The sequence below is a fragment of the Perca flavescens genome, chromosome 21 (assembly GCF_004354835.1).
Source record: "Perca flavescens isolate YP-PL-M2 chromosome 21, PFLA_1.0, whole genome shotgun sequence".
In the NCBI taxonomy this organism is placed as follows: Eukaryota; Metazoa; Chordata; class Actinopteri; order Perciformes; family Percidae; genus Perca; species Perca flavescens.
Genome location: NC_041351.1, coordinates 26956929 through 26982657, shown reverse-complemented (window position 1 = coordinate 26982657; position 25729 = coordinate 26956929). Strand labels below are relative to the sequence as shown.

Genomic DNA, 25729 nt, shown 5'->3' with positions numbered 1-25729 from the left:
ATAAGCGTTACACTGAGCTACAACTGTACCCCACTAGTGGTCTGAACAATCTGGCAACAAGTGGATCACAGAGCCATCCTTAAGTACTGCTGGGGGATGATTAGGGAAGGAGCTTCACCTGATGCAGCCTGCAACTAAGCCATGCTCACAACTCACCAACACAGAGCAGGAGGGAGAAACATGAACTGAGAAAAAGCACCATTATTATTGGTGTCAATTATAGGCTTTTTTTTAACAGTTGACACAAAATATAAAGGGTGAAGTAAAAAGGCTAAAGTAAAAATGCTGGGGATGTAGGACGGAGAAAGATAAAAGTTGGTGAATCGAGGGCTAAGGTCCCTTTGAGAATGACGCATCTAGGGATGGGTATCGTTCGAAAAATCTTCGATACCGTGACTTCGATACCAATTTTATAAAGCAAAAAAGAAATTACAACATTACACATTACGGCGCAAATCTTTGGATTTATGATCCAGCTCCACTACGTGAGCCCTGTCTCTGTGTAACGTAGAGTTTTTTCCTGTGTGTCTCTACAACGTGTAATGTTAGACAGCCAATCACAGACATTATTAGGTCTTGGTAGAAGCATGCTGCGTGCTGATTGGCTCACTGACGCTGATGAGATTTGCTCCTTAGGTATTGAAATTGGGTATTAAGTGACGAGGCATTTTTCGATACTCGATGCTTTAAAGGCAATTCGGTCTGTGCCTAAAAAGTATTGAATTCGGGACCCAGCCCTGGACACATTCCATCCCAGCAGCACTGAAGTGTGTTCAGCAGCAGTTGTCTCTTCACTGACTCCATGCAGCTTCGCGCACACAGCTCATCTCTCCTGCACAAGGAGGTGACTTGGCGTTCCTGTTGCTCATAGTCCAATAAGGACTATTTAATGCACTTTCAAAGTTTCCAAAATTGACTTGCATACCTCTGGCCTGCACCCTTCATGTGACCCACTGTGACTCATCCTGAATTGGCTTGTAGCTGTTAGTAGCACATTGCACTCTCAGTTGTTTTAATTACCTTCCATTTCCAGAGGAAAGGTCATAATAAGAAAATAAGAAATACTTGTATCCCTTATCAGTATGCAGCATCCTCTCATCTTCTACCTCACACACTACTTAGCTGATAGTTTAAACGCCGTACCTTTATTGTACTGTGCCTAGACCATCTATCCAAACAGCTCTGGGACTCAATAAAAATGGAAAATGGCGATCCATCATACCCCCCCCACCCCCTCCCTTCCCGTATCCCACGTCCTGTAGCATCTCGTCTGCATTTCCCTTTATAGATCGGAGGCATTTCCTTTCTGCTGATGTCAGTAGAAGTGTGTTTTGGGGCCACAGCCAGACATGGTGAGAAATGGGACGGTGCTTGTTATTCTGCTTTGTGCTTCTTTCTCTCACTCACTCACTCTCTTCTGATGAGCCACAGGAAGTGATTGGCTACCACTGTGGATTATATATAGTCTGGAGTGATTTATATATAGCCTGTTGATCTTCAATTAAATTGATATTGAATTGAATATATGTATCTATGTATGTATGTATGTATGTATTAATGTGTGTATATATATATGTATATGTCTGTATGTCACACACACATGCATACACACACGTGTGTATGCATGTGTGTGTGTGTATATATATGTCTGTATATACAGTATATACACACACATATGTGTGTATGCATGTGTGAGAGAGAGAGAGAGAGAGAGAGAGAGAGAGAGAGAGAGAGAGAGAGAGAGAGAGATGTGTAACTAAATTGGCATTTAAATGATAGATTCATAAACTATTGCTATAAAATTCTTGCTCAGCTCCCACACATGACTACACATGCTAAAAACAAGTAGCCAACCAGTGCTCGTGTTTCTGCCCTAGGGGCGGGGCTTTATTTAATCCTTAGGTTGCACACTGCCTACCCATCTTTAAATAAATGAAAGCCATGTTGAGAGACTATATATATATATATATATATATATATATATATATATATATATATATACGGCAGATGCATTTCATTAAGTGACATAAAGTAAGATTTATAAGCCCTTTAAAATGTATTTTGGGATTTCATATTAATGTTTAATTATAAATTCATAATTGAAAGACAAATTAAGGAAGTTATCTGAAATATTTGATTATTATATTATTCATTGAAATGAATTATTTATGACACATTTGAAAAGTCTAATTTCTGGCACATTCCAGACTCTGTAGCTTTAGATCACATCTTGACCAAGAATGACTGTTTTTTATTGGTCACACTGTAAATTGCATTCATTTTCTTTCCTATTTTGCTTTGTCTTTCATAAAATGGGTAATTGATATATTTTCACATTTTCAATTTCATATCCCTCATAATATATTTTGTTGTAATTAGTGCTGCTCTTCGGCTGCTGCAAAAGCTCGGGTTTTCCCACGGGGATCGTGAAAGGTTCAATTTACCCCACAGAATTCGTCATTGTAATATCTCCGCAGCAATTTGTCTAAAAGTGATTGTGATAGAATTGTTTCACGTTCACTCTAATTAGACTAAAATAACAGGGAGAGTGGGCATATTAATCCAAAAAGGGTGTTTTATTGGTTTTGTTGTCGGGGACAGCTGCTGTGCTGTAATAGGCTCCATTGTAGTGGGAGAACTGAATGTGTACAGTTGTCAGTAGCTCGTAAGAGGATCAAGTCCACCGGCCTCCAAAGCTCCTTTATGTTATTACTTGCAGTAGCTAGAATCCCAAGGGCTCTCTTGCACACACTACCACCCAGGGGAGATTGTAGGATTTTTTAAGTGGGGGGTACAGGGGGGACCAATAGTCCCGGGGCGGGTATTGGATAGGATAGAACAACATAATGTAATTCTGCTAAATAAAACATCACATTCATTAGTAATTTAATTTGTTTTCAATTGTATATCTGAATACAATAAACATTTTCTAAAGACTCAGTAAGCCACTTAATAATTCCAGTGCTGGTTCCATGGTATCCTTCTTTTTGAATGCTCATGGCTGTTGTCGTTAAGTGTCATTAGCTATATTATAACACTTCTAATGCTAAGTTAGCATTGTTCGAGATTTTTGTTATGACTAGGGCTGTCCCTAACAATTATCTTTTTTTAACAATTATCGATTTGTCGATTAATCTAACGATTCATTTGCATATGGTTCTAAAGATTTTTTAACTGAACTTTGGAGAATCTCTATTTTTACTGAAGTACTTGACATAAAACCTAAAATGGCTATGACATGGATTTATTTCGTCCCTGGAGTAATGAAAAAAAAGTGCAGTTAAGATAATCATTGGCAAACTGAGAGGCAGGGCTCCAGAATAGCAGGGCCGGCATGTGTGTGTGTGTGTGTGTGTGGGGAGTGTGTGGTAGAGCAACTGATTTCACGTTGTTTATGGAGAAGGAGAACCAGGAAAGGAGTAGGGGGAAATGCAAAGCTACCAAGCGATGGCCGAGCGACGTGCACCTCTCGAAAAATGTAACTACACGTCGCGGCGACAGAGAATGCTCGGCCGTGGCTTGGTAGCGTTGCATTTCCCCCTACTCCTTTCCTGGTTCTCCTTCTCCATAAACAACATGAAATCAAGGAGAGCGTTAACTTCTCCAGCTGCAGATTTCCCACCATGGTCAGAAAGAACAGGGGAGACTCTTTGGTTCTCTCACTAGGACTCTAGAGTCGCAACTGAATACTGAAAGCAGCAGAAATGCAGAACTGAGAAGAATTTATTTATTTATCGCTAGTAATATGGTTATTGCGATATTCAACAACATTATTGCATATTTTTCCTCATATCGTGCAGCCCTAAAAAAAATAAAATAAAAAAAGACTACAAAAAACCTCAAAAAGAGTTGATCTGCTGGTCTGGTCAGCAAGCTCCACCACATATATGAAGTTACCTGAACCACCGAGACCACCGAGCTACCTATGCTACTAATATTGTGGTATGCTCAACAAACTACACACATTTAAAGAAGCTTATCAGATATTCAACCTTTTAAAGATCTGATCAGATCGGGGCGACAAAAAAGCCAATCGGGACATCCCTACTATTAATAATCTTGCCACGGAGGGATAAAGGCTCCATCATCCCTCGTTATGATAACCACACTAAAGCATCACAATAAAATTGAGAGTGCCATGGTGTCCAAAGTGCGAATTTTAACATGTAATCAATCTTCTTTAATCAAACTAATTCTTTTCTTTCATTCAAAAGAGGCAAAAAAATTATTTGGAAAGGAGCTGTAATGGCAGTGCTGCCTTCCATTTTTTTTTTTTTTAAATTGACTCTATATACAAACTTAATAAATGATGTTGTGCTGCAGTTTGGTCAGGGTTCAGTGCTGGGCAGGGGGCCAGCCTCCCTCTAATGGGTTGGAAAGTCCCACTCACTGCTGCTGCTGCTTGGTTGGCCAATGCACTGATTTAGGCCCACTTCAAGTTCATTTACCATCAAAAATTGGGAGAAACGATTCATCATGTTGAGAAACAATTTGACAAACAATCAAACAATTTTTTTTTGTTCCCGGGAGGCCAACTGCTGTTTCCCCTCCTTTTTTTGTTTTTTAACTGGTGCAGCAGAGATTTTCCTCCCAGAAAATAACCTTTTCTTGGACCACGTCCAGCCGGCCCACCCCTCCGATATGCACTTGGCCACTTGGATGGGGATCCGAGAGGGAGGAGAGTTGTTCGGGCCACCTCAACTTCCATTAAAGACAAGCGAGCGGGGCGACCTCCAGACCCTCGATTAAGCCCTGCGCCGCACGTTCGGGTAATGAACAGCAAAGGAAAAAAAGGTTGAGGTGTAAAAAGCAATATCCCAAAGGCTCGGCGGGTAATTCTCGGTCACAACTCTTTTCTCTGAACCGAGACCTTTACTCAGTCACCTCAATTATACTGTAGCACCCTGCTCTCATCTGGGCCTTCCTTCCACAGCTCGCACAACATGACAGAATGCATTTCCATACTAATGCCTCGGGAGTCATCACATCACAAGGGAGGGATGTGTGTGTGTGTGTGTGTGTGTGTGTGTGTGTGTGTGTCGTGGTGATGAAGGAACATGTCAGCCGGTGCAACTGTGTGGCTCACTGATGTGTTTTAGTAGTTTTTAGACAACTATATGGCAAAGCTTGATAAACAGCTTCAGGCCATATGAATATTCATGTGCAGCATAGTATCATGAGTTGAACTACAGAATATGTAAACTGTTTTATTAAGGCTGAGCGATGAATCGTTTTCAATTTGAAAGAATGCGATTAGCTAATCGTGAAGGTGATCAATTAAATGTGAATATTTAGTTAAATGTTTGGTGTTAACATTTGGTTTAACATTTTTTATTCCTCTTTTTATTATTATATTTACTGTTTTTTCATAAGGTAAATGCTGGAAAAAATGTTAATTCGATCACCTATTTTCAGTGGATGTTTCATTTATTTTGTATAACTTTATTTAACATGACGGTAGAAGGTGTAATATGTAGATGCTGCTATTGAACTGAGGCAGATCACACATTTCAGTTTACAGGAAAGTACTGGTATTTTTTATTAGGGCCTGAGCACAAAGTGCGAGGAACCTATTGTTTTTTTACAGATTATTATTATTTTTCGACTCGTCACTCGCATTTTTGAGGGGCTTAGCATGCTGGAAAACTGCCGAAAACTACAAAGTTTGCCTCCCCACCTTTGGGTTTCCGCTTTTGCATGCTCCCCCCTCGTCAGGGGCGACTCGCACCAAGGAGGCTTGGACCCCGTCATAACTGCTTGCAGTTCTAGTTATTATTATAACTTTAGCTTTTGTGATAAATGTTCTGTGTTTGACTTCTCAATGTTCCATGCTTATTCCATGCTGCCTGTTCATATCTATGTTCTCATCCCTGCATAAGAATATAGAGTTGTTTTGATGGTCTCTCATGTTATAATGCTCCATGACATGTTTTATCTGTTACACAGGGAATATTTATATAGCTAAACTTTTAAAAAATAATTAGCAAATCGGATTGTAATCGCAATATCTGGCAGAAACATCGCAATTATGTTTACCCCAAATTGTTCAGCCCTTTCAGACCTGTGTGTGTGTGCGTGTGTGTGTATGTAAGAGTATGTGCAGTTGGATGAAAACAAGTGGTTGAGATCCAATCGGAGGCGTGCTTTGCTCCGAAGCCGTCTCCGGAGACTCTATTGGCCGAGGCCTTCTGCTGTGAGTAGGTTAGCGTGGCGTCTGGAAATAACGAGTGCGATTAAAAATAAAAAAAAAACCCGCCCGAACACGGCAGGGCAGCGTTTTTGCCTCTTGTCTGAATTTCAGATCCAAGTAATTAATGTCCCTGTTCCCTGTGTTTTTTCTCCCCCTCTCCCCCACCCCAACAGCACAACCCAATCCACCGAAAATTCACGAAGGATGGTGGGCGTACAAGGAGGTGGTGCAGGGCAGCTTTGTTCCAGGTAAGCCTCCAAAAACAAGTCTGCAGCACTTTGATGCATGGCACTTTCACCCAGAATACATATTTCCCCCCGCAGACACTTTAACCACACTGTGTGCCTGATCCTGACGTTGGAGCTTGTTACATATTTAAGATAACGTCGCGCCACCTTGCCACTGGCAATAGTTTTTACTTTCCCATTCTGACGAGAGCTCTCCGCCCTTCCCCGCACAGGTGACGCTTTTCCATTGATTGAGTGACGGCAGCTCACTGTGCCTTCCATCTTGCTGTGTATCTGCGTGTCAGGCCAATTATTTTTTTTTTTGCGAGATTGTGTTTTTCTGCTGAGCCGAGGTGCTTTTTGATAAAGCCTGCAGGTGGGCGGGTGTATGAGTGTGTCTATGCCAGTTCAGGACCCAGTGTGTGCATACGGACACAGAACAATTTAGCAAAATTCAAACGGAAGACATTTAGCTGGGAGAATCAAGATGAACTTTGAGGTTAAAGGTGAGGAAGGGACTTTCTTTTGATTCAATTCAATTTTATTGATAGTATCGAATCATAACAAGAGTTATCTCAAGACACTTTACAGATAGAGTAGGTCTAGAACACACTCTATAATTTATAAAGACCCAACAATTCCAGTAATTCCCCCAAGAGCAAGCATTCAGTGCGACAGTGGCGAGGAAAAACTTCCTTTTAGGGAGAAACCTGGGACAGACCCAGGCTCTTGGTAGGTGGTGTCTGACAGTGCCGGTTGGGGGTGTGATGAACAGTGGCAATAATAGTCACAGTAAAGATAATGGATCAGTGACTAGAAATAATAGTTGTAGTAGTTCATGGCATAGCAGGGCACTGCAGGGTGTTACAGGACGTAGCAAGGCACAGCAGAGTGTAGCAGGACGTAGCAGGACGTAGCAGGGCATAGCAGGATGTAGCAGGACGTAGCAGGGCACAGCAGAGCGTAGCAGGGCATAGCAGAGCATAGCAGGATGTAGCAGGACGTAGCAGGACGTAGCAGGGCACAGCAGAGCGTAGCAGGGCATAGCAGAGCATAGCAGGATGTAGCAGGACGTAGCAGGACGTAGCAGGGCATAGCAGAGCATAGCAGGATGTAGCAGGGCACAGCAGAGCATAGCAGGACGTAGCAGGGCACAGCAGAGTGTAGCAGGACGTAGCAGGATGTAGCAGGACGTAGCAGGATGTAGCAGGGCACAGCAGAGCATAGCAGGATGTAGCAGGACGTAGCAGGGCACAGCAGAGCGTAGCAGGATGTAGCAGGACGTAGCAGGATGTAGCAAGACGTAGCAGGATGTAGCAAGGCACAGCAGAGCATAGCAGGATGTAGCAGGACGTAGCAGGGCGTAGCGGGGCACAGCAGAGCATAGCAGGACGTAGCAGGGCACAGCAGAGTGTAGCAGGATGTAGCAGGACATAGCAGGATGTAGCAGGGCACAGAAGAGCATAGCAGGACGTAGCAGGACGTAGCAGGACGTAACAGGATGTAACAGGACGTAGCAGGACGTAGCAGAGCGTAGCAGGATGTAGAAGGACGTAGCAGGGCACAGCAGAGTGTAGCAGGATGTAGCAGGACATAGCAGGATGTAGCAGGGCACAGAAGAGCATAGCAGGACGTAGCAGGACGTAGCAGGACGTAACAGGACGTAGCAGGACGTAGCAGGACGTAGCAGAGCATAGCAGGATGTAGCAGGACGTAGCAGGGCACAGCAGAGCGTAGCAGGATGTAGCAGGACGTAGCAGGATGTAGCAAGACGTAGCAGGATGTAGCAAGGCACAGCAGAGCATAGCAGGATGTAGCAGGACGTAGCAGGGCGTAGCGGGGCACAGCAGAGCATAGCAGGACGTAGCAGGGCACAGCAGAGTGTAGCAGGATGTAGCAGGACATAGCAGGATGTAGCAGGGCACAGAAGAGCATAGCAGGACGTAGCAGGACGTAGCAGGACGTAACAGGACGTAGCAGGACGTAGCAGAGCGTAGCAGGATGTAGAAGGACGTAGCAGGGCACAGCAGAGTGTAGCAGGATGTAGCAGGACATAGCAGGATGTAGCAGGGCACAGAAGAGCATAGCAGGACGTAGCAGGACGTAGCAGGACGTAGCAGGACGTAACAGGACGTAGCAGGACGTAGCAGGACGTAGCAGAGCGTAGCAGGATGTAGAAGGATGTAGCAGGGCACAGCAGAGCGTAGCAGGATGTAGAAGGATGTAGCAGGGCGAAGCGGGGCTCAGCAGAGCATAGCAGGACGTAGCAGGATGATGAGATGTAAAGGTCAGAGTTAAGTTTTGTGGATTCCAATGTTCAAAATTGCACAAATGCTGCTGCTCCTCAGTCAGTAGGACAGGACACATGCTTCTTTTATGGCCAGGGTTTCTCCAGCATAGAGGAGTTTTTGCCCCCCCCGCCCCTCTCCAAAAAAGAGGTTTTAGCCAGACCCAAAGGAAATTCACCAGCGCCAAAATTACAAGAATTGAAAGACAAAAATAGCAATTCAAATCCTCTCCGAATGTGTTTTAATAGGAATTCACCAACCGTTGAACAAGCAGAACATAAACTTGAATAGGCGCGCCAAAGTTTTACCGTCCAGAGTCAGCCTGTGTCAGACTGTCCCGGTGATTTTTACGGTTATTATAAAAAACGGTTTTTTTGGAGTTTTGTTGATTGGGGTTTCATTTATGCAAGCATATTAGACATTTTTGTTTATCAAATTGGCAGAAATGACTTCTTCTTCTTCAGATTTCTGTCATAATAAGGTAACACAGACTCAGAATCAAGACACAGAATTGTGCTTAGCCTACTGTTGTGTGTAGTCGTCCCCCAAATGCCCATTCTGAGTCAGGACAAACCCTGATGGCTATAGATCATGAAAAATATATATTGTACATATATTGTCTTGTAAATCACTCAAATCTGACAAAAACATTGAGTTGTATACAGCCCTAGTGCTTGTGGAGCCAGTAGAGCCATAGCTTGGATATTCATCCATAGCCTTGTAGTTTCCACTGGGTTACACTCAACTTTGTGAATTAGGGTGGAAACATTCATTTTGACATGAACGTTTTCTAAGTGCATCTTGACATATAAAATCAGGACTTTGAGGTTAAAGGTGACATATCGTGGTGTAGGCCGAGTTAGGCAAATTATCACAGTGTGGTAACGTGGTATTGTGGTGTGTACGCAGCCAATAAAGGCATCTGTTTTCCCAAAAGCAAACACTAAGGCTTTCCCAGCATGTCCAGGCATTCCTAAATAAGTGCCTGTTTGTCCTTCCCTCTGGCACCAACCGCCCGGGCGGTTTGCTGCCCCGGTTATATCTCCGCCGTCTCTCGGAGCACTTCTCCGCGCCGCACTTGCTTTACTAACCGCCGTACAACCGCTGAGCAGTAAAACGCTACTCACGATCCTCCTGTGGCCGGGCAGAGCATCACCGACTCCACCGAACCGTGTTCTGCAACCCGGCAGGATTTGATTTAACAGAGAACGGAAGGTTTTTTCACTGCAAATTAAGCCCAATTTAATGACGCAGTGAGAAATAATGTTCTCATTGTACTCTACTTGGAAAGTGACAGTTTCCTCATCTGCACTTCATCTGTTTCATCTTTTTATAGAAATGATCAGTGCTGTCGGATCTAGCGTTTGAATACTTCCTCATCTGACAGTTATAGGGTTCTTAACTAAAGTTGTAAGTATTTGATTGGCAGCTGAAATTATATTGTAGAAACTGAAATGTGAATAATATTAAAGCCCTTGCTGGGAAAAGCAATAATACGACTTTAGTGCTCTGGTACGGTAGTGCAGTGGTGGAATGTAACTAAGTACATTTACTCCATACTGTACTTTAGTACAAGTGTTCTTTTCATGCCACTTCCTACTTCTTTTTAATATTTTTGTATTTCTTTTGGCATTTTGGGCCTTTATTTTGACAGGGAAGCTTTAAACATGAAAGGGGAGCGAGAGGGGGAATGACAGGCAGCAAAGGGCTGCAGGTCGGAATCGATCCCGCGGCCGCTGCGTCGAGGAGTGAGCAGTATGAGTGTATGGGCGCACGCTCTGCCAGGTGTGCTACCCAGGCGCCCCCACTTTCTACTTCTACTCTACAAGTCCAGCTGAAATGATCAGACCATTAAACACACAACTCTTTGGATCCTTTCCACTTTCGAAAACGGGAGGATTTGTGTTTACTTTTAATACTTTAACTACATTTTCCTGATCATACTTAACATACTTTTACTTGAGTAACATTTTCAATGCAGGACTTTTACTTGTAACGGAGTATTTTTAACAGTGTGATATTAGTACTTTTACCTAAGTAAAGGATCTGAATACTTCTTCCAGTAGTGCTATCAGAGCTCTGAGCCCTCTCCACTTGTTTCCATGTGTTAACGGCTCACTTCTCTTCCCTGAAACGTCTCTCGGCAGAAGTCAAAACCTGCTTCTTACGACGTTTTCACCCAAAGGTTAGCAAAGCAAACGCAGTCCCTGTGTCGCTGGCAGACCTTTGGAATACCGCTTATCCTTTCGGAGCTCTCTCAATTAGCTCTAAATTTGGTTAAAGGTCAGATTAAACTCTAAGTGCTGCACCACCATTCTCCCTTTGCTGTCACCTCCTCGCCATCACTTTCACTCACTGTTGTTCTTTCTTTCTTTCTTTCTTTCTTTCGTGCATACATGTCTGGCCGAATAATTTCTTCCAGCGCTGGGCCGCTTGCTTCACTGTAATTAATGCGTGCAGGACACGTGTGATTCATTTCATTTATGCACCCATTAGTCTGTGTCTGGTGCACGGTTTCATAAGTCGGCTGAACTTTAATTAACGTCGCAGTGCAACTTTCAACTTGAGTGCTTGCTGTGTTGTAAAAGTCTATTTAAACCAATTATAATGTCAAAGGACCAAAAATAGGACCGAAAAGCAGATAATAAGCTGCCATTTGTAATGCTGCAGATATTGAATGTAACAGCACTACCAATTTGATCTATTATTGTTATTACTATTATTGATATTATTATTATTGTGCCCCATTCACCAAACAAATTTGTTCTCAAACCCCATTTACGCAGTTTTCACAAAGATTTTCACAAAGGTTTTCTTATTTAGGATTTGTTCTTAGGTAAGAACACAATCTACTCGCACTCAAGAGCACTCTTACGCACAATTGAGAGCTGACGTGTTTGCGCAAAATAAGTAGTTATACCGTTTTCATCTGTTCCAATTTAAAACGTCATACTTCTTTTTCAGACTCAGTGGTGAGTGAAAAGGAAGCAGAGGGACAGAGCTGTAGCCGAGCCATAGTAGAACACTTTTTAATTATTAACTGTATCAGTTATCAGGCAAATAGAACGCAGATACAGATAATCTGCCAACTGCCAAAAAAACGGCCCGATAATCGGCCGGGTCGATAATCGGTCCATCCCTAATGCACAGAAACACAAACGTGCAGATAAAGCGTCATATCCTCAATAATTTTCCTTCTTTGTTTGAGCATGTCAATTGGTTAGATAAAATGATTAGTTTGATTACAGATTATCATGACTTGGTACAGGTCAGTCTGTATTTAATGACAGCCATGTGACAGAAGTAGGCTATACTTAACTATATCATTTTGATTCATGGAAAATGTTATGTATGATTTGCAAAAATGGGAACTGCTGGTCCGTGAGATGAGAGAAGCAAAGCGTGTGTGCGGCGTGCATCGACAAAGGGGGAGGGACTGAGAAGTTGTTGATGTTCAAATCTTTTGACTAAGTCCTGGATCTTCACAATCCTACCGACGGCACCTTTAATGTCGCGATATAGGTCTTAGATTTCAATCATAAAGGTCCTAAAAAGACTTAAATTTGACTTGTCAAAACCCAGTGTTGGGGAGTAACGGAATACATGTAACGGCGTTACATATTCAGAATACAAATTATGAGTACCTGTATTCTGTTACAGTTACAATTTAAATAGTTGGTATTTAGAATACAGTTACATTGTTGAAATCAATGGATTACATGACGATACTTCTCTGTTTCACAAGTTTATTCACTCTGAATAAATTAAGGCAACTCTATGCATTTCCCAGAAGCCACAATATGAAATCGAAAAAATTGGCTAGTCACAATGGAGTCGGAACCGGCATGACAGAGCCAGGGCAGGAACACATTTCTATCTTGGAAATTCAAACAGCATTTCACATTAAAGAAAGAACAGGGAGAATGAAATATAACTGCCGTGCAGCCTCTGCAACCAACCTCCCTTCAGCATCCAAATTACTCCACCTCCAACCTGAAGAAGCATCTTAAAGTAAGTTATATTTGTTTTAATTAGCCAAGGGTAGTCGTCTGCTGTAGTTTACTGGTCACCTTGCTATTTTAACGTTGACGTGCGACTTTACATTCTCCTACGTGCTGATTTACTAGCTCCAGAGCTGTTGAAAGACTGACTATATCGCAATGTTCATAAACAATATCGCAATATCACATTTTGTCAATATCGTGCAACCTATATATATATATATATATATCCGTTTGACATGCTAGCTAATGTTAGCAAAAATGAGCTTGTGGTAGCAAGACTGCGATTAGATTTTTGTAGTATGCAGTTCGGGACTACCAATACGATAATCTTTCTGCTTGTTTAGGTACACATACAGCCAGTTGGAATAAAAGAACACACCATAATAGGCCTGTTTAGTAAGCTGTATGTGATGGCCGCATTCCTACACTTATAAAACGCAATTCAATGTGGAAGTAATCCAACTATTCAGAATACGTTACTCAGATTGAGTAACGTAACGGAATACGTTACAAATTACATATGTGGGCATATATTCTGTAACGGAATAAGTTTTCAAAGTATCCTTCCAAACACTGTCGAAACCTGCAGAAACCCTTTAACATCTTTCTGTAATTATGAATCCCTTACATTGCTAAAGACCTTATTAAAATGGGGTATGTTTGGCAAAAAAGTCAGTAAAGTTGATCTGGGTATTTCTTTGTCAGAGTAAGAAAAGATGTTTTAGGAGCCGTCTGAATGCTGTGGTATTTATGGTATGGAGTCATGATTGACTCTGTGTTTCTTGCTGTCTGGATGTGTAGCAGCGGCTTCATGTGATCAGAGATAAGCATGGGCGAGATAGAAAGATTGATTGACAGACGGAAGGCCTCTGACTACAGAGGGCTGTGTGCATGCGACTTTCTTAAAGAATTGATATTGTCACATTTATGATTGTTTGGCGACGTAGCGATGTAGAATGGGAGAAGCGGGTTCTGATTGTATTTAGATGAGAGTGTACCAGGGAGGGCTGTTGATGCTGTCAATTTAAGGGAAAAGGGCTGCTGGGTAATGTGATTTTATACCCTTTTATATACTCGTATACTCTTTTAGTTTGGACCAGGAAAAACACAATTTAGTTCCTCTCTGCACTGCACTGTATACAGATGGATGGCAATAAAGTCTCTCTCATCTCTTATACCCTGCAGGTTTCAACAATAAGGGTTGCCCGATGGCCCGAGGCAAGTAAAATGCCACGTCGGGCAAGTAAATATAGCAACCTACTAGGGCTGCACAATATATCGTTTTTTTTATCATCATCGCAATATCAACTGGCGCAATATACATATCGTGAAAGGTTGCGACATATCGCAATAGACACTACTTTTTTGTGTCAGTTGAAAGAAAATATCAATAGACAACTACACTTTAAAGTGTAACTGTCATTCTTTTTTAGCGGTGCCTGTTATTATCAATTCAATGTTCAATTTGTTCAATGAAAGAATGTTGGAAATGATTTCCTTTTATTCGTTTTAAATTCAACAAGCAATTTGTTGTATTTTAGAAGAATACTGAAAGCAACAGAATGGCAGAACTGAGTACATTTTAATATCTGTTAATTTATCGCAAGTAATATTGTTATTGCGATATTCAACAACGTTATCGCGTATCGCATGTTTTCCTCATATCATGCAGCCCTACAACCTACTTGCCCGTTCGGGCATCATCGCGTCATAATCATTTGATTTGAATGTGCCGTTGGCACTTGATGCTTTTGCCGTTTTTTTTACACTTTTGATGCTTTCAACGTTTGACGTTTTAGTTTACATTTCTGACGCTTTTTGACAATTGACTTCAGGCAAGTAGATTTCGGTTTTACTTGCCTGGCTAGACAAGTGAAAAAAAACCTTAGCCTTGAACCCTGATGCTCCTTTGATTTGCATGGAAGTCTTATTAGATCTCCATTAGATTTCCATTTAAGTATTTCTCTTTGCATTCCAAGGCTGTAGCCAGGATCTTAGAAATACTGATGCCTCGAGTCCAAGTCCAATCCAGATTTGACCGAAATGACATATGTCTTGTTCTGTGAGCACATTTGTGATGAATGCTGGTTGTCAGCAATAACCTTGGAGACCAATACATTGTGTTTTCTATGACTGCTTCACAATAACAGACCCCCCCCCCCTCCATGATAGTCTCACCAGCTCACCAGTTGAATGCTTTTAATGTGAACAAGCAGCATTAGGTAATGTAGCATTAGCAGAAATGTACACACGTACAGCTCTGACACACATGAAGGTGAGTGAACAGTAAACAGTGAGGCTGATATCAATTAGATACATTTACAAACAATAATGCGAGATTCCGCCACCATATAATGAAAACAACTTTATAGAGATTTAATTACATAAAGTAACGTGTGCATGGAATGGCTATTCACTGACAAAAACGAGGACTATAAACAGTATCAACAATGGGTTTTTAAAGGCGTTTTCACACCTATAGTTTGTTTGCTTTGGTCCAAATCAGTTGATGAGTTTTTAAATTTGGAGCTATTTCCCCTTGGTTCACAGAGAAAAATCCAAGCTTACCAAAATCCGTCATTACAAACCATGTAAGAATGTACCCTCCTCTTATTGGTCGGATATGTCTAGGGCGGGAGTAAGAGAGTAAATACAGGACTAAGTTCCTGTGTTCTGGACTAGTGCAAATTTCTAACTTCTCCATGGTCAAACCAGCTCATTTCATTTAGATAATCAGTTGGGCTGTCCTCAACTAAAGAAATTCTTAGTCGACTAACACTTATACAATTTTGTCGACTAATTGATTAGTTGATTTAATTGACAGAGCTGTGTGCTTTGAGACGTGGTTAAGACTAGAAAAGCACAATATAAATGTAGTTAATTAACCATCTGTAAAACTGAGTTTCTCCACAATTAATCCTGCAAAAGCACCACTTTAAATCTTGGAAATGAGTAATTAAGCATGAATAAGCATAAAAAAATACTAATCGACTAAAGAAATCTTAGTCGACTAAGACCAAAACGACCGATTAGTCGACTAAGAGGTGGCAGCCATAATAATCAGACATTGTTCCGAGAGCATAGGGCTGGGCGATATGGAGAAAATCAGATATCACAATATTCTTGACCAAATACATTGATGTCGATATTGAGACGCCATTGTAGGGTTGACAATGGGTGCTTTCTCAAAATATTTTTTACAATGAGATTTTGGATAAATAATCATCAATAACGTGGTAAACAGTTTCAAGTGAAATTATAGAGAAAAAATAAAATAAAAATTATGGCTAGATATTGACTATGTTTACATGCATGCAGATGCTATTATCAAATGTAATTGTATATCACGATTATCTAGATATATGGTATCTTCACGACAGGATTCCATTGGAAGATGATAAATTATATTGAATTATTGCCGAGCCCTATGAGAACGATGTTACTACGTCTGCTCGCGCACCGAGCCTTGGCTCTGCTCCACCGACGTTTGTCTCCAACTTGAGCGGAGACAAGACAGCGAGCTTGACCAATGTCTGTTTCTGTGAGAGAAACATTGCAAGCCGCTATAGTTTGCGTGTTCTGCCGCATTGCAGATTGCGAAGCACACCTGACTACAGGAGACACTAGCTCAGACTCTGGAGTACATAGTTGGTGCGGTTCGAGGTCGGATCACGTTCACGATCACGGATCACCACATCCAAACCGCTCGAGAGTTCGATTGAAAGCGTACCGCGACCACCTCATCAAGCCGGTCTCGGTACGCTTCTGTTGCGCACCCGAGATCGCCGCAATCTCACCTGTGGACCCATGGTTGACCTTGTGGTAAGCCAACAGAACTTACGGTTCGGGTACCTCTGTGCGGTCATCCTCCTGCTGCTAGTCTGCCAGTTGGGAGAGATGTTTACGGGGCATCACTGCAGAGTTTGCAGCAGTGGTGTTTTGTGGACACAAGGATGCTTTTATGGAGCTAATGCTGTAACAGCAGGGAAGTTCCTCTGGCTTCCACACACACACATAGTGTACTGTATGTGTGGAAATAGTCAGGATGAGTGATTGTGTTAGTCATTGTTACATATCCAATAATTAGGCTCATTTCAAGCAAATTAAAGCTCCTACATAATTCAAAGTAATTAGACTTGAGAACTGTTTTGATGATACATTAGTAATACATGCTGCTCAGCCGAAGGGCGCTGACAAATAAATCCAGTGCTGTCATTAACCTTGACTTATATCTTGGGGGAGGGTGGGGAGGGTATCACGGAAGGCTTGTACATCAGCAGTTTTTTTGTTATTAGAATTCCTCATGGGGGCGGCAGAAACTACGCGCTATAGCTTTAGGTAACAAGAATAGCCTGTGCTAGCTGCTAGTGTATGCTAATGTTACCTAAGTTCCATAGCAGCTGCCTGTTACGGGCAGCCAGCCTAGGACGGCCTGTTCAATTCAATTTTATTTATAGTATCAAATCATAACAAGAGTTATCTCTAGACACTTTACAGATAGAGTAGGTCTAGACCACACTCTATAATTTACAAAGACCAAACAATTTGAGTAATTCCCCTATCCTATTGTGAACATTATTATTTAAATAAGAATCTATTTAAATTGGAATGTGACTATAACTTTCATATTGTTATACTTGATGATGTTTTCTAAAAGCAATAGCTCACTTCAGGCCGTGAAATGTTGCGATCATATCATAGCCAAGGGCTGTCCTTTGGACGCAAAGCAACAGCCTATCACAGCCTGAGCGTGAACTATTGCCTGAATGTGTAATGTTGCCTACAGTGGAATGTATACTCCATCCATCTTCGTGTCCCATTGACTGCCTCCTATAAGTCATGGGCCGCATTGATTTAGCAAGATGCTTTTAGGCTTCTAACATCACGTCAATCCATTCCTTTATTGCTGTCACAGTGCAGCTTTGATATGGCACAGCGTTGCAGCTTTTATATATTTTGTAGTTGCAGGCCTGCTGACATGCTGCTCCATTTGTTCTTGTTTCGTCTTCAAGATTTCTGACAGCAGGACTTAAAGCTCTGTAGTCTGAAGTTGTCCCGTTCCACAAACAGAGTTAATTAATTTGTCGTAATTCTGGGAAAGCTGATTTTCCAGCAGTGAAATCTAACGAACGGGTATCTGCTCACAAACGGATGGCCTTCACCATGTTGAATGAGCTATTAATGAGCCAGTTAAGAGTTTGGCGATGCTTACTTGACACACTTGGAAGAGTAGCCTGGTGCATTTACTGAAAGAATCTGGACACTGTGGCTGTCATGTCAGCCACTCCTCTGCTTTAAATGGGATAAAAACCTGTTGGCACAAGTGTTAAGTTGACAGTATGCAGTGCTCCAGTTAGGATTAGTGTCATGCTTTTTGCTGTTAACAAAGCGTGGAGGACAGCATTTTTTTTTTTTTTTTTTTTTTTTTAAGATTTCTATTTTGGGGCATTTTTGGCCTTTATTTTGACATGACAGCTGAAGACATGAAATGGGAGAGAGAGGGTGTATTGACATGCAGCAAAGGGCCGCAGGTCGGAGTCAAACCCGGGCCTGCTGCATTGAGGAAAAAAACCTCTATATATGGGCGCACGCTCTACCAACTGAGCTACCCAGGCGCCCAGAGGAACGTGATAGCATCTGATCTAATCACCAGACCTTATCGTACATCTCCACATCTGATGCTCCATTTTCCAAGGCCGTCAACTGCCGTCAGAGCATTTCGTCACAGCTTCTCATCTCCAGATTTTGATTTTAATCCTGTGTTTTCCCCTCCTCATGCTCTTGTTCCTCCTCATGCTCTTCTTTGATAGCTACTTTTGTTTGGCAACAATCAAACAAGTGGTGGCCGTTTTTCCAGCAGGCTGTGAGCTGATTAACCATTTTTTTTAAATTTTTTTTTTTTTACATCCCACTGAGCAGGGCATGAAAGTTGCTGCTGTTTCATCTTGTCAGCTGTCTGCAGCGGGCGGGCCTGTTGCTCCGTTTCCCCCGCAACTGACGCGCTCACACACACGCAAACACACACAGTCACAACCCAGGTTAGGAAATTAACTAACAATGTAAAGGTCAACAAGCCACTGACAGATATGTTCATATTTGATTCATTCAATAAATTATTATTTTGTGTCTTAAATCCACCAGCTGTTTTCATATTATACCAACATCATTATCCTGAGCCTTTTTGGTAAGGTTCCTAGAAAATCTCAGCCCAGAGTAATTAATTAATTAATAATACTAATTATTATTCTCCCTAAGTTTCCTTTTTATTTATTTTTTTTATTTTTAAGAACTATACAAAAAAAGGTGCAACTTTTTTGCAACAACTCATGTGTTATGGTCCACATTCACCAGTGTTTTTTTGTTGTTGTGGTGCGTGTAGGCTATTCCTGATTTTGTCAGTCCTCTCATCTCTTATATGCAGTGGCCTAACGAGCCAACACCGGACCCCTATGCAGTATTATCAAGGCTGGACCCCCCCTATTACAGCACGTGCGCAATGTCCATGATTAGGCTACCATGAATAGGACAGGACAGGATCATAAAGACACAGCAAGTCCTGTTTTTCACCTTTTATGAGGCAAAAAAAAAGTGGCTGGTGGTCAAAAAAGTTAACTTCATGCCCTGCCACTGAGACAAGAACCAAGCACCTACAATAGAATTTTAGCCACCAGTTGTAAAGTCCAATACGCAGTGTTGTGAAAAATCCCCTTAAATGTTTCATTTTCACTGAATACTCCAGCTAAGAGCCCCTCTGAATCAATGGAGGAGGCTAATTGGCAGGTACTTTGTATATGTCTGGCAGGTAGCGAGCTCTTCTTCAAGTGACAATCGCTGATCGAAAACCAATTAAGAGACCACGCGCCATTTGCCACTAGCAGTTTTATGGGAAGAAAATGGATATTCGATAGCACATTGCCAGCTTGATTTGAGTGTACCCAAGCCAGCCCTGGAGCTGGAAATAAGGCCGGAGCTACTGTTAGGGTTGGGTACAAAATTCAAAACTTTTTAGGCACCGACCGAAATGCCTCTAAAGCAGAGATCTTCAACAGATCTTCCAGGACCCCTAAGGGGTGGTCAGAGTCACTGCAGGTGGGCCTCCAAATTATTGTACATTTTTGAAAGTAAAAAAAAATAAAAATAATTAAAATGTCTTAACATGAATCTAACCTAATTAGTAGCAAATATAAATCCCCACTGACGATAGGCTTACTGATAGATACAGTTCATCCTGAGGATTCACTGTGCCACATGTATGTAAAAATGAAGGAAATAGAAGAAAATAATAAGAGCAATAACGGTAATATGTACACTATGTTATGCTACGTTCATTTGTGCATTGTGTTTTACAAGTTGCAAATACTTATGAGACTGTTTTAGCACCATAGTACACACACACGCATGCACACACACGCACACATTCACGCACACACACACGCATGCACACACACATGCATGCACACACATACATGCACACACACAAACACACAGGTGTGCACACACAGACACGCGCACTTGCACGCACACACACACACATGCACGCTCGCACACATGCACGCTCGCACGCACACATACGCGCATGCACACACACAGGGAAATTATTCCAACAATGTAAGCTGTATTCACGTTTTTGGTAACCTGTCAATTTCTAATGTGATATTTGGAAAATCCTACACAAAACACACTCCAGCTGGCTGAGCAACATCCACACACACACACACACACACACACACACATACACACACACACCTGCACAAAGATACACACGGTGACAGCTGTGGGCATTAAGTGGCAGTGTGACGGATGGCCCTGTATTTACCCTCCACTGACTGACAGCAGAGAGAGAGGAGAGAAGGAAAGAAAACGGCTAAAAAGAAGGAGAGGAAGTAGGTGAGGAAGATAACCAGATGAAAGGAAAACGTGAGAGGAAGAGGGAAGGAGAGGAGTGAATACAAAATGAGAGAAAACCGATAAAGGGATGTGAAGGACCAAATAGCAAAAGAAGTACGGCTGGGCAGTATATCAATATCATATTGACATCAATATACGAGGCTAGATATCGCCTTTAATTTTGTAGATCGTGATTGGCCATTTAAGTGTTGTCTTTTCCTGATTTTAAAGGCTGCATTACAGTAAAGTGATGTCATTTCACCAGACTTCCTAGCTGTTCTATTATTTGCCTTTACCCACTTAGTCATTGTCCATAGTCAATCCTACAATATCGGTGTAATTTTGACTGATGTATTTAGTCAAAAATATCGTGATAATTGATTTTCTCCATATTGTCTAGCTCTAATAAAAAACTATAAGCAAATAATGGAAGTTAAGGGAAGAAAAGAGGTAAGGACATCAGAGCAGACAGTTACAGAGGGCGGCACAATTTGAGCAAGACAGAAGAAGAAATGACTGCAGAGAAGGAAAAGTGACGAGGGGGGGGGGGGAGATGAAAGAAGGGAGATGAGAGGACGGGGGAGATGGTAGATGGGCAGGGAGGGGTTGAAGAGAGAAGTCAGGTCCGAGTTAGCCCAAGCGAGGAGATGAAAGCAGAGGTAGCCGAGTGGAGGTTGGGAGAAAGAGAGCGGGGGGGAATAAATGGAGTTGAAGGTTGGGTGGACGGGTTGGGTGCGGGGGTTTCTTGAAGAGCCACGCAAAGAAAAAAAAAAAGTTATGAATTGAAAAATATTCTTTACGGTTGACAGTAACCCTGTGATGAGGGGCGCAGACACTTCTCCTCACCTCTTCAAATCCTTCAATTGCACACAGGTCAGTGTCAGTCTGTCAATCACCCAGGCCCTGAACGCACCACCAGCCTCCCATCACACAGGCAAGAGGAGACGCTGCTTTCACACTAGGGCTGCACAATATATCGTTTTTTTAATTGCCATCGCAACATTAACTGCCACAATACACATATCGCAACATATGTGAGATTGTGTAATTTTTCAGTGGCGCCTTTTATATTCAATAGAATAGAATAGAAATGATTTCCTTTCACTTGTTTTAAATTCAAAAAGCATATGCTGTATTTAAGCAGAATACTGAAAGTGTCAGGGAACGACCAGGAGACGGACTGGAATAGTTAAACAGAGCTTTATTTCTATGATCCAAAACTGAGAACAGAGAGAACAGGCAGGAATCCGGCAGCAGAGGAGGTCAGGCTCAGAGCAGCAGGCAGACAACAGGATACAGGACTACAGGTAAGGTAAACTTGGATGAACTAGACATACGTGAGTGGTCAGAGCGTCGTGTAGAAACGAGACTAGACAAAGAGTGTGAGTGTCTGTGCTGCTTAAGTAGGGAGTCACTGATTAGCTGCAGGTGGTGAACTGATGATGTGGCTTGATGCAGTGCAGGTGTGTGTAATCAGTAGGAGGAGTGTGCTGGAGAATGAGAGGAGTGAGTGCTGGTGACGGTGAATGGGGAAACAAACAGAAAGTCAATGAACACCAACTAAAAGTCCACGTAAACCAGACAAAGGCCATGATAACCAGACATTACCCCCCCCTCCTCCCACAAGGCGCGACCCGCGCCGTAAAAGCCAAAACACGGGAGGGGGGGCGGGCAGCCTGAAGTCCGGGACAGGAGGGGGACAGGGCGAAGGCGGATGGACTCCAGGCTGTCCCCCAAGACCTGGACGGAGCTGGCTGGAAGCGTGACCACAGCGGAGCTGGCTGGCCCTCTGGCAGCCATGGCGGAGACGACTCCTCTGGAGGCCATGGCGGAGCTGACCCCTCTGGAGGCCATGGCGGAGCTGACTCCTCTGGAGGCCATGGCGGAACTGATCCCTCTGGAGGCCATGGCGGAGCTGATCCCTCTGGTGGCCTTGGCGGAGCTGGCTGGTCTGGAGGCCATGGCGGAGCTGACTTCTCTGGAGGCCATGGCGGAGCTGATCCCTTTGGAGGCCATGGCGGAGCTGATCCCTCTGGTGGCCTAGAGAACAGTGTAGGCGGGACCTCCACGGTCCCCGTAGGAGGCGCACGGCACCCCGCCCCCCAAAATATTCTTTGGGAGGCTCCCCGGGATCATGTCCAGGACAGGCAATGAGGGCTTTGACCTGGACGGGCCCGGCGATGAGGGCCTCGAGGCGGACGAGACCGGCGATGAGGGCCTCGAGCTGGACGAGACCGGCGATGAGGGCCTTGAGCCGGGCGGGACAGGCAACAAGGAGGTCTCCGAGCCAGACGGGACCGGCGAAGAGGAGGGCTCTGAGCCGGACGGGACCGGCGACGAGGAGGGCTCCGAGCCGGACGGGACCGGCGACGAGGAGGGCTCCGAGCCGGACGGGACCGGCGACGAGGGCTTAGGAAGGATGCTAGCTAGCTGGGGTTCAGGAAGGATGCTAGCTAGCCTGGACTCAGGGGAAATGCCAGCTAGTTTAGACTCTGGGGGGCCGCTACACGGCCGGGACTCTAGGAACTCTGGGGGGCCGCTACACGGCCGGGACTCTAGGAACTCTGGGGACACTAGAAAGCTCGGAGACACTAGAGAGCACAGGGACACTAGAGAGCTCGGAGACACTAGGGACACTAGGGGACACTAGGGACACTAGGGGACTCTGGGACACTAGGGAGCTCTGGGACGCTAGGAAGCTCTGGGACACAAGAAGGCTTGGGGACACTAGAGAGCTCGGGGACACTAGAGAGCTCGGGGACACTAGAGAGCTCGGGGACACTAGAGACACTAGAGGACACTAGAGAGCACAGGGACACTAGAGAGCTCGGGGACCCTAAGGACACTAGAGGATTCTGGGACACTAGGAACACTAGAGGACTCTGGGACACTAGAGAGCTCGGGGACACTAGAGAGCACATGGACACGAGAGAGCTTGGGGACCCTAAGGACACTAGAGGACTCTGGGACACTAGGAACACTAGAGGACTCTGGGACACTAGAGAGCTCGGGGAGCTCGGGGACACTAGGAAGCTCTGGGACACAAGAAGGCTTGGGGACGCTGGAGAGCTCGGGGACACTAGGATCACTTACAATACGTTCGGTTCCAAACTGGCTGTCAGGTTTACTCTGTACATTCACTCCATCCTTATTTAAATCTGCCTTTTTTTCGGATTCTTGTGCTCAGTTCATTGACATTTGCTCCTCTCGGCTTTCAAACTACCAGCTAAATATCGGCTTTCTTCATTCCACTAATTAAAAAAGCATGCCGAAATGTTGCAGTTCAGCATTTTTTTAAGCTTTGATTGTTTGTTTAAGTAGCTGTCCTGATCTTTTGACTGCTGTCGTACGGTGACAACTAACTGCAACTAATGATTATTTCTATCATCCTATAGTCTGTCATATACTTACTCCAGCTAATTCCTCACTCTCTAAAAAAAAAAGTCAGAAAATGGTAGTTTCAGCAGCCCAAAGTCATATTTTATAGTTTCCTTTGTTAGCCAATGCACTGCCTATCCACTAAGGTCGGATCGGTTTGGTCTCACTTGCAGGGCCGTGAAGAAGAAGAAAATTACCAGTTTAACACGTTTGCACATTTTTTGGGGGCTTTTATTACCATGCATACTGTACACACTTGACCTTCTGAGCCCTGACACACTCACCGGGACACACACACAAGACCCACCGAGTCAACAATGTAATCATAAAGACTACAGTCGTCAGTCAGCTGGCGTACATGAATACTGTCACATCTGTTCCAAACATCCCTATGTGGTTACAGCGCCCGGGCTTGTTATTCATCACACGAGTGTGCATTTGATCCGCCCGTCAAATCGCCCCATCCCAAATGAGTCAGCACTGTGTGTGTGTATACGCCACAGATATGAAGTGATGACCTGCTTTATATCTCACCACGGGCATCTTTGCCAAATAGCATTTCCTTTTTATTGATACTGACACTGTGTACTGAGGGGATTACATATTGTGATATAAGTCAAATAATCTGTCGTGGTCTGAGCCCAGTGCAGGACAAAGCGGATTACAGAGGGAAACACCCGCTTACATCTGGGTCTCGTCCCGTCCCGTTTGTTTAAGGTTATATGCTCTCCGTCTGCGACTGTGTTGTGTGTTTAGCTTCTCAGAGTGGCATTTAGGAGAAGGAGCGCATACTGTGTGTGTGTGTGTGTGTGTGTGTGTGTGTGTGTGTGTGTGTGTGTGTGTGTGTGTGTGCCGTGCAGCTGTGTACCTACAGTACAGTAAATCGCTGATGCTTGTACCCCAGTCTTCCCGTTGATTTACATCGCCTCGGTAAATCGTGTTGAACTCCTTACGTACACCCCCAGAGGGACACAAATTGCACGCAGCGCTGAGGACAGATTGCTTACAGATGCCACAAGGCGCTTTATGATTCACCTCCGCTCCTTCATATATATGGTTGGGTAGTAATGTGAAGCAAAAAAAAATGATAAAAAAAAAAAATACATGTCACGTTTTTTGTTTTTTTTTAGATTGATATTGTTTCCGCGGCTTCGGTTTGCGATTTTTCAACAATGAGCAACTGCGCAGCCACAGGCGGGTGAATAAAACAATCACTACGGAGTGACTCGCTGTCGGTAAAACTTCTTTTTGTCTTCGAGGATCTGCAGAGGAATGTCAGCCGAATGCAAAAAGCCGAGTATTACATCACGGCGCTTGTGTCGTGGCGCCTGCCGCGCTCGGAGAGATGTGAAGATTAAGCTGCATCCTCGGGCTCTCTGCACGCTCTGTTTTGCTTATGGAGGCAGAATAACAGCTTGCATAGTAGGTGGCTGGCGGAGGGAGGGGCGGTCTGAAGACATTATGCAGAGTGCACCGGCAGACACTGATGGCTTTAAATGCAGACAGATCAATGGTGGTCAGACACGCCACAAACTCCTATAGCTGCTGTGCTGTCTCAGTAATTAGTTTGTAAACAGCTGAGTAAGCTATATGAGATTCAGAGTTTTATTGTCGTTCAGTCTTCCTCCATAATACCATTCAAATTTCATTAGTTTCAAACATTTAATGCTCAAATGCAGCCTGTTATTAATATGTACTACACTACTCAGGCTTATGCATTGTCAATGCCACTATAAGCATGTGGTTGTTGTTACA

General features: G+C 43.5%; 1 protein-coding gene across 1 annotated transcript in view; it reads left to right on the top strand.

Moving 5' to 3' along the window:
* ca10a (carbonic anhydrase Xa) overlaps positions 1 to 25729 on the top strand; it is a 268931-nt gene that overhangs the window by 25751 nt on the left and 217451 nt on the right. The window contains exon 2 of the mRNA XM_028567863.1: positions 6364 to 6438. Coding sequence (XP_028423664.1) covers positions 6364 to 6438 — 75 coding nt within the window. The remainder of the gene's footprint in view (positions 1 to 6363; positions 6439 to 25729) is intronic.